Source organism: Fulmarus glacialis, unplaced genomic scaffold (assembly GCF_000690835.1).
Source record: "Fulmarus glacialis isolate BGI_N327 unplaced genomic scaffold, ASM69083v1 scaffold11457, whole genome shotgun sequence".
In the NCBI taxonomy this organism is placed as follows: Eukaryota; Metazoa; Chordata; class Aves; order Procellariiformes; family Procellariidae; genus Fulmarus; species Fulmarus glacialis.
The window spans coordinates 1-9,664 of NW_009222629.1; the positions used below are offsets into that span (position 1 = coordinate 1).

General features: G+C 36.7%; 1 protein-coding gene across 1 annotated transcript; it reads right to left on the bottom strand.

Moving 5' to 3' along the window:
* Positions 1-1,284: 1,284 nt before the first annotated feature.
* LOC104079465 (elongator complex protein 2-like) lies at positions 1,285-8,676 on the bottom strand (the record flags this gene model as incomplete). Its single annotated transcript, XM_009581512.1, has 5 exons — positions 1,285-1,385; positions 3,172-3,267; positions 4,214-4,348; positions 5,296-5,362; positions 8,612-8,676. Coding segments are annotated over 5 exons (464 nt in total), but the record flags the coding sequence as incomplete, so codon positions are not given.
* Positions 8,677-9,664: the final 988 nt, after the last annotated feature.

Here is a 9,664-nt window from a genome sequence, read left to right on the forward strand (position 1 = left end):
AGGAGAATGCCGTGGGAGACAGTGAATGAATCTATATCATTCTAAATGGCAGTGTGTACTAATATGTCCATTTTATTGGTGCTCACTCAAAAAATACCGCTCCTATGGAAGTGACTTTGATGTGCCGTCCTAGAAGCAGGATTCTAGTCTCACCTCTGAGCAGGGGAATGATTCTGTGAAGACTTCTCATCGTATCAAAATGAAAGAGAGAAAATGGGATGTTCCCCTTGTGCCCTTCCTGCAGGCTTCCAGCTCAGGTTTCCCTCCCTCAATTCAAAAAGGATTGTTGCAGTTAAAATGTCTGATCTGAACTGCAAGCTGCACGTCTAGGTCTAACCAATGCAAATGGAATGTAAAAAAGAAAGAGAAACAACTTGCCACAAGCTTTACTGCACAACCCATTTTTAGAAGCTTGTAAATTTAGCCACAACTAAGCATTACTAGGGACAACAAATGGCATCTCTATGTGATCACCCTATTATGAACTAATTTCTACTTCATGCAGAAAGGCACAAGAACTTTTCGATGGAACAGGGAAAAAATTAAATACACTACTGTAATTCTCTTTTTTTCATCCAAGAGAGAATTAGAACTTTCTTTGTGACTGGAAAGATCATAAACAATGGTTGGCACAATCCAACACAAATGATTTCAGCCAACCTATTGCAATTTGGAAAAGCAGGTCAACTGGAAACAAAGACATCTACCAAAGCACTAGATAAATCTGGTTGCACTACTTGTTTATTTAGGTTGATCCACATTAGAACAGCATTCAAAATACTACAGTGAAACGTGAGTATCCAGCTCAAACGAAGAAAAAACTAATGACACAGCCCATGAACAAGTTAGTGTGAGTAAAACCAGGCTTGGGAATTGCGTGTCAGCTGCTCTGTAGTTACTGCTTGGGTGCACATTCCCATAACGATTAACTACAAATAATTCAGGAGGGTTTCTTCCTCTTCTTACCAGGAGTACACAGAGTGTGTTACTATGCAGCACCTGGCTTGCTATACTATGAATGACAGTTGAGCACAAACTCCCCTTAGAAACTCCTCAATACGGTAACAAGAAAGCAAACAAGCAATAAAAATCATATTGCATCACATCATTTTTGAAAAATATAGTTTTACTTGCCACACAGCATCAGAATGAGTATTTTTGCAAGGAAACGCTTTTGCCTTTCTCTCCCAGCATTTTATAGAGTTTTTGCTCCCTACAGTACACACACAATGCTGGAAATGCAACTTGAATACAGTACGTACTGTGAGAAAGACTGACACTTGCCTGTTCTAGCCAGACTCCAGACTCCTTATCAGGTTCCCAGATGATCACAGTTTTGTCCATTGACGCAGACAATATCCTCATTGGTTGTTGCATGCTGCCATCTACAGTACAAGGAAAACAATTATCCTACGACCTACGAGAATACTTTCTAAAATAATTTGGTCACACTGAAATCCAAACAGGCTAAGAAAACTGTTCAGCATCAGAGACGTGCAATGCAGTACTTAAATGCCAGATTTAACAGGCTCTACGTTCTTGCCAGGCATTCATTAGGAGGTATTGTATTTTTCAGCCATAATCTCCCAAAGGATATGTAAAACACGTACATGAGAACAACCATATTTTACTGTTTATTCACTCCAAATTGATATTGAAACAAATGTAATTTGGAGGGAAAATTAGAGCTTCAGAGACACTGCATAGCAGTTCTCAGTTCTATTCCTCAAATAAATTTTTACCGAGAGATTTAGAGTTTAAAACAAAATAATCTCCATGCCAGTATTCACTGTTTTTTTTTCCCCAAAGTGTTAGATTCACTACAGACTTCAATAGATTCTACTGTAATACATAGAATAGTAAGGACTGCTCCCCAAAATGCAGTGAAACACTCCAGACAACCGCCCAACACAGCCAGAATGGGAAAGAGGGAACTGGTTCATCAAGCCAGTTGCAAAGCCCGTAGGAGAACCACTGAGGAACCTTTCTTGAGAATAGAAACATTGGTGGGTATCTCATGAGGTGGTACCTTATGTCAGCACCAGACCCCCTACCTTCTGCATTGAGAATACATCTCTCAGATCAGTCTGCCTCTACTGAAGAAGAAAATCTATTTTGAGGAACCCAAGATTGGGCAGGCCACAGAATGCAAGCATCTGCACATATGCAGAAGCATGATGTAAGACACCTGGAAAACTTCATGGTCTAACAGGACAGTTTTTCAGATTGCAGTGCAAGACTTACATGCCTATACTGCATCTAAACCTTGCTTTAACAGGCAAAATCTTTTTAAGAGTTAAAGAACAGATAATCAAGCCAATATTTCTAAAGCAAGTCCTGTGTCTTTCACTACAGGTATTTTGACGTTCTAATTGCACTGTATTGTCCAAGTGTTATATATACACTGGCAAAGCTGTGCTCTGTACTGGTGAAGTCACCTGCCATCAGTAACTCTAAAACATCTCAAAAAAAAAAGGCACCTTTGCCAATACAAATACACAAGGCATTCTGATTGTGCAGGCATGTCAAACCAAGAATCTCCTTCCCTTATACGCCAGACAGACACACACCAGCAAATCAGTACTGCAAACAAGGCTGTCAGAATATAAGGATTTAAAAAGAAAGACAAAGACTAGGGCAAAATGCAAAATTAAAATGTAAATAATTTTTTCAATGAGAGTCTGCATTAATGCCTTAAAGCAACATGCTAGAGAAAACTGATACTCAAGGAATCCCTAGCATGTTATATTAATGCACAGAAGACTGAAGATTAATCTTCTGAATGTTGCTATTTGTTCCTTTCTACTCCAAGAAAAAGGAAGGAGTGCTCTTGAGTTAATGCTTACCTTCCGAAGAACAGACATTTCAAATACATGTATCAAGGTAAACTATTAGAGCTATTAATTCATACTGATTAAACTAATTTGTACTCCATAAACAATAAATCAATTACAAAAAAGCCAGTACAGCTCAGTTATTTTATTTCATTCCTTAAAGAAAACACGAGTAAAAGGCAACATCCATTTACTTATAAAACATTATTTGCAGAACTTAAAACATTTTCATAGTCCACAGTGACAAGTGAACACGCAAACACAATACAAAGACATGTAACAGTACTCTATGTATACAACACTTAACATAACTGCTAAGTGTTTGGTATCTTTTTACCTTTGGAAAATGAAGGTTGCCAGTGAACTGCATACACCCAGTTTTCATGACCAGCCAACACCGACTCCAAAGTAATTGCATATGTTGTATCAATATCTACCACAAATCAGAGAAAAGCACATTTCTTTCTAAAAGCCAAGAAAGACCAGGTCATTTCTGGTATTTTCAGTGAAAAAAAAAAATCAACTGCTTTCATCATTACCAATATCTCAATAGCCTATTGAGATTGAACAGCTCCTTGAAAACCTACTTTGCCACAAGCCCTGAGTACCCTGAGATTGACGCTAAGAGGTCAGCCTATTGCCTCAGAGAGGCATCACAGAATTCCTGGAGAACTCTCAAGCAATTTTGAAATAAACTCTCTGACATTGGCTCTACCCATACTCTTAAGCATATTTACATCTCCAAATGACTGTAAATACATGCATCAAGATATTTCAAACAATGAATCAGGATTTGCAGCAAGTAACATGAGCACTTCTTAGACATAACATCATACAAACTTCATTTTATTACCTAAGTTGCCTAATAATTTACCCCACAATGTCAGCATTGCGAGCCTCTGATGTTACAGTACTCAAACAGTATGTTAAATAACCATAAAGTAAGCCTGCACACACCCATCTGTTCTCTCCAGTACTTGTCTAAGGTTTAACCTCTTAATGCATTGAATTTGAAAGAAAATTAAAGGTATGCTATTAAACTGGAGGAGAACTGCACAACAGCGTACCTCCCACAGACAAATGTATCTCCTATGTACTGCATTTGGAATATGTGTAACAACACATGTTGATATTAAGCTCTCTCACTGTTTTACCATTTTTTGTAACACAACATTAACTTTACACAGTCATGGCTTTAAAACAGTAACTCCACTTTTTCTAACAGCTGAATAAAAATAATGCAGTCAAACTGGTCTCAAATTCTTTTAATACAAGAAACAAGCCAAATTAGATGGTAACCACCCCGTTAGCTCCCCTGAAACCACAAACAGATACACAAGTGAAAAGTTGCGCAACAGAATTTTACAGCTGTTACCTACCTTTGACAGTAAAAACATTCTCTTTCAGTCTTATGGAATCATCTTCAGTTTCTGGAATTTGCTTTGATTTTGTACACACTTTCCAAATTCTTATCAAACAATCCTGAGCACAGCTTGCTAAGAAAAGGTCTTCACCTATTTGGTTTAAAACACAAAATAAAAATAATTAGAGCCATGTTTTCATTGCTTTTTCACTGCAACCACCGCCATGACTAACCTATCATCTTTCAAAGCATGCACTACAGTATTATCCTAATTTTTCCTATAGTACACAGTATCATAAACTGCTGTTTTATTTCAACATCAACTCACTGTCCCATTTCAAACTCTCTACTAGTTTATAACACACTGAATATGGACATTTCCCTGCTTATAAGGCATGGAAGACATGGTAAATACTGTACATATTGTACATATACTTCCCTACTACTTACGGCATTCGCTCTCAAAATTCTGACAGCCTCAATACTCTTCAAGAACTTCTTTCCTCCTCCTCTTTCTTCAGGATTGTAGCATCCTCTAATTCCTTTTATCTTATTTTTGCCATTGCAAGAACTATTTGATTAGTTAATGCCTGAATAGGTTCTCCTCTTAATCTCGTACTCTTTAAAAAAAAAAAAAGGGGGTGGGGGAGAAAAGTACTATTTCCTCCTACTTTCCCCCCTTTGAAAAAGCAGACAATTCTTACTCACTCAGATACAGACATTTGCATATGGAAAAAGACAAGCTGCTAAAACTCCTGTTTGTTTGCATTTAGGTACCAGTCAGGTAAACATACTTGAAGCAAGCAAAACAAAATGAGGGATGAGAGTGTTCTGTATCAATCCTACTGTAGCCATAATTTTGATAACTAAAATATAACTGTAGTATAGGTTCAACAATTCTTATGATTTAACAGGACACAAAGTTCCATCTTGATTTTTAATATTTGTACCACCACCTCAAGGAGGGGAGAAAAAAAAAAAAAATCACAACCACAAGAGCTTAGGCACTACAGTGCATCAAAGCCATCTGTTGGAGGGATAAAACAGTAGTACTGTCATTAAACCAGTATTCCACTTTACTTCATCTTTCATACTAACCACAGACTGCCCATTCAATGCCTCTTATCCAATCTTCATGGCCAGGGAGTATTAAAGTTTTCTGAAACTGAATAAAAATTCCCGTTACATCATAGAAATGCACTTAATTACCATGAACATATCAGCAATTAGCTTTGGATTTTCAAGTCTTTTATATTTACAGCTTCTATTCTTTGAAACTGGAAAAATAAGCTGCTACTAAGGATTGTAATTTACTGATAGATTCTAAATAGATGTATTCTGTTCTAAAACTGCATCAATTTAAAGCTTCTTGCAGATATATACAGTCATTATTTTTAAATGATTCATTCAAAGTTTTTATTATCACCTAGGTTATATTACAAGTATTTTAATCTGTCATTCTTTTCGTTTTTACAGATTTTTGTTTCTATAATCTCGTATTTCTCCTTCTCTATTTCAGTCTTCCCCTTGGTCCTCACTGGATACTTAAGAAGTTACAGTACCAACAGTTAAATTTAACAAAAGCTCATGGTCCGACTCACCTCCTTCACAGGCTTTCCCATGCCTCTTAACTAATCTCTGAACATTTTTTTATAGCAGCAATCTGGTCTCTCTTCTTTTAGGCAAAGAATAAAGCTGTTCTGTAGGTAGCAGAACTAATGAAGCCAGGTTGTCTGTGGACATGCCCAGCACACTCTGCACAACGAACTCTGCCCACACTTTGGGTACATGTCCTTCAGGACCAAGCTGGTAGTATTGTTTGGCAAATTTGGCAACAGAGGTCCAAGTCGTCTCAGTTTTTTTCCACCGGACACCAGATGTGATACCCCTCCTCTATCCAGCTGTTAATCTCATCAAATTAGAAAGAGCTCAAATTATCTTTGAGTCTCTTATTCCACTTTTCAGTTAGGCCAAATTATTTGGGGGAAACATAGTCAAACATGCACCGCAAAATCTTCTCATAGAAACCAAGCTCAACATATAAATGATTAGTTTTAAAGCTCTATTTTGATCCTCTGGTTTACTTACTTCCCCTCCATAGACCAGTAATATCTCAAGCAGGAAGACATATAATGGTTTCTGAAAGATTTTTCCCTGGGTACTTTTATAAATCAATACTCTCTTTCAAGAACTCAGAAAAGCAAAGAGTTCATTTTCTCTCTACTGCTTAACACAGTAAGGGATCTCTGGGTAGAGAGTCTTAAAGGATTTGAAGCCTGCCCACTCAATTTCAAAAACCAAGCAGTTTTTATGAATAAATATATTTCAACTGTAAAATTAATGAGTTCACCAAAAGGCAGCCTGAATCAGCTAACTGAAGATGCCTCATCCTCCCTCAGAGTATAATAATGCCCCCCAAGTTTCATTAGAACGTCCCAATATGAACTTACATTCTACCTTTGGGTCCACACAATCTTTTTTAGGTTGTTAACTAAGGAAAGAGGTTTCCAAGAGTCACAATTAACAGGACAGAGCTGCAGGCCCTTACCAGTGAGGGAATGACACAGAAGTTTAGATTATAATGACTCTTCTACGCTCAGTTTTAGTAAAAAATGGCAGGACAACAGTAACACTTCCTTCAAATACCTTTAAAAGTACTACAGAAGCCATAAAAAAAGGTGTCAGCAGATCTGAGGGAACCTGACTAAAGAGGAGAACCTCCCTTCAGCAGCTAGGAAGGAATTTATGTCAGAAGGCTCACAAGGATGTTTTCATTCTGTTAATAGCTGTAATGCACTACACAGGCACCTTTACTCCACATGGAATCAAATTTGGGCTCTTCTCTTTGAGGTCTGTATGGTCTACTTAGTTAAAAGAGATGTTCTGGAAAGTTAAGACAGACACCAACCAGAAGTTCCCAGCTCATCTGAAAAAGAGAGACTCTGAACGCCAACTCTGCCAGGACAGCTGGTGAAAATACTTCCTAAAACTGAAGGTGTAAAAAATAACACTTAAAATAAGAGAAAATTCCTCACCCCTTGTATGAATAAAATTTCCTACCTCCAAAAAAAGACAGCACCATAAACTTGCTTATGAGGCTGAAGATGGTGCTTATTTATTCCAGCTACCTTCCTTTACCCTCCACAGACTGACTGCATTTAAGAATGGCTAAGAATGTTGTTATACTCAAAAGTTTGGTCAACAACTCGCAAAATACGTTATGTTTCTCTGAACATTTTTAGCAGTCAAACTGCATATTACTTGTTAATCTGAACCATACAAGAAAAGTTCCAGATTTTGAATGAGGAAAATCAACTGCACAGCCCCTGAGATAAAAGTTTTTCTTTAGCACACTGAGAATCACGAGTGGCATTCTGCCATTGCTAATTCCCAGAGAATCATTAAACTGATTTAACTCATGAGCTACATAGTGGGGGGGAGGGGGGAAGCTAAGAAAGCGACCCTTCTTTCCCGCTTGGTGGTCAAGAAATCACTGAACATAGCCGATAAAGGATGAAGTATTTATTTTATTGATGCCAAAAAAAAAAAAAATAATCTTATTGTATATGGCAGCGTGAACAGGCAAAACTATCTATAAAGTAGCTTTTACCTCTCTCAAAAAGCAAAAAAGAGTATCTATTCTTTAATCTCTAAGGGGACTCTGAAGGAATCCAGAAGCCTAAGTGGTTCTCACACGTCAGTTTCAATGGGGGTTTCTGAATGTTAGGTTCACTGGTGCACTGGGGCGGTGTTTGTGGTTTGAGGGGGTTTTTTAAGGGACTGATAAAGAAGTGACATTGACTTCTGTTTTGGAAAACAGTCATTCAACACATGATTTAGAGTCTAACAAAACTTCTGAACATATGCAAGAAAGGAAAGAATGTCTTTCTGATGCTCCAAAGGAACATTTATCTGTATGAAAAACTAAAGAGTGCCAGCTCCCAAACAATACATGAAAAATGCGTGCGCTTTTAGAAGATCAGATACTCCTTCAAATACTTCTTTCGACATTCACAAGCATTCATCACAAAGGGTGTACTTAGCAACAAACATACAATTCCACAGATAGAAATCATATCAGTTTTATTATAAGAATTTATAGACTGAAAGTAACATCATTTCCATATGAACCATTCAATGCATAAAAGACAGCCATAGCTATTTTATATCAGTGGGAATAGAAACACAGGCTATCTTCACACAGGGAAAAAATAAGGAAAACCTAACACTTTTATGCACTGAAATCAACTTCAACATTCTGTATGTGCATTTCATCATTACCTAGAAAAATGGATGAACTATTTGAACAGAGATAGTACTTATTGAACAACCTCAGAAAAATCAGCAGCACATATTAAAAGAAAAAAAGCAGAACTGAGTAATGTTCTGAGTAAGAGACAAAAACTGTAATTACCTGACCATTCTGCTGTATAAACAAACTTATTTTGCAGTCATCACCTCCGCAAGCCAGTATTGGTACTGGAAAGGGAAAAAAAAGTCTTCATTACTCGAGTTACAAAATCGAATATTCTAGGACACGAAAAATTATATAAATGATATAAAAATCAATATAGTATCAATAAACATATTAATACAGACAGGCAAGCATGACTCCACTTTTTTATGTTTTCTAAATTAGACACCTAATACTAGTATCTCAAGAACACAAAGCTCATAAGTTATTTTGGCATGTAAATAATATCTACAAATACTTAAGATGCTAAAGAGTAGTTTCCTTCAAGCTCACATATCTGTAGGAAGTTCAAGTATTAGAGATTTTTAATTAATTATGCTTATTTTATTGATATCAACAGGCATTTGCTCTAAATACAAAAAGAGCAAGCAGCAAAACAAAATGACTCAGAACTAATACAGTTCAAGTTCCTAAATCAACCAGAATAAGTATAAAGATGAAGTTAGCATAATTATTATATAGGAAATAAAGAGACAGACCAAAAAAGGAAAACAGACCACCACTCACTGTACACACGGATATGAAAGCAATTAACCTTATTATACACCTACTCAAGTTTACTTCTACGAGCTGTCTTGAAAGTGCGCAAAAAACATAGGTCTATTGAATCAAACCAAAGTTACGTCTAAGGGGAAAACAAAAGAAGTTAGGCAGTGTATTAGTTCATCTCTCCCACAGAAGATGATGGGGAAAAATAGTCAACCCTTACTCCACTCTTTTTGGGTTATAAGGATGAAGTAGTACTGCTAGGGACCAAAATAGTAAAAGACAAGGCATTGATTAGAAAACTATGAAGAAGTAAGTTATCAGGGCTAGACATTCGCATTTCTCAAGTCTGGGTAGAAAACAAAATACTAAATTTCACTAAAATCAACTACTTTGTTTAAAAAACCTAATTAACAAGATTATTTTATTATGGATAAACCAAAAATCAACTTGAATATTCATAATAAGTTTATGCTCTATGCTAATTTCCTCCTTCTGCCTCTACCA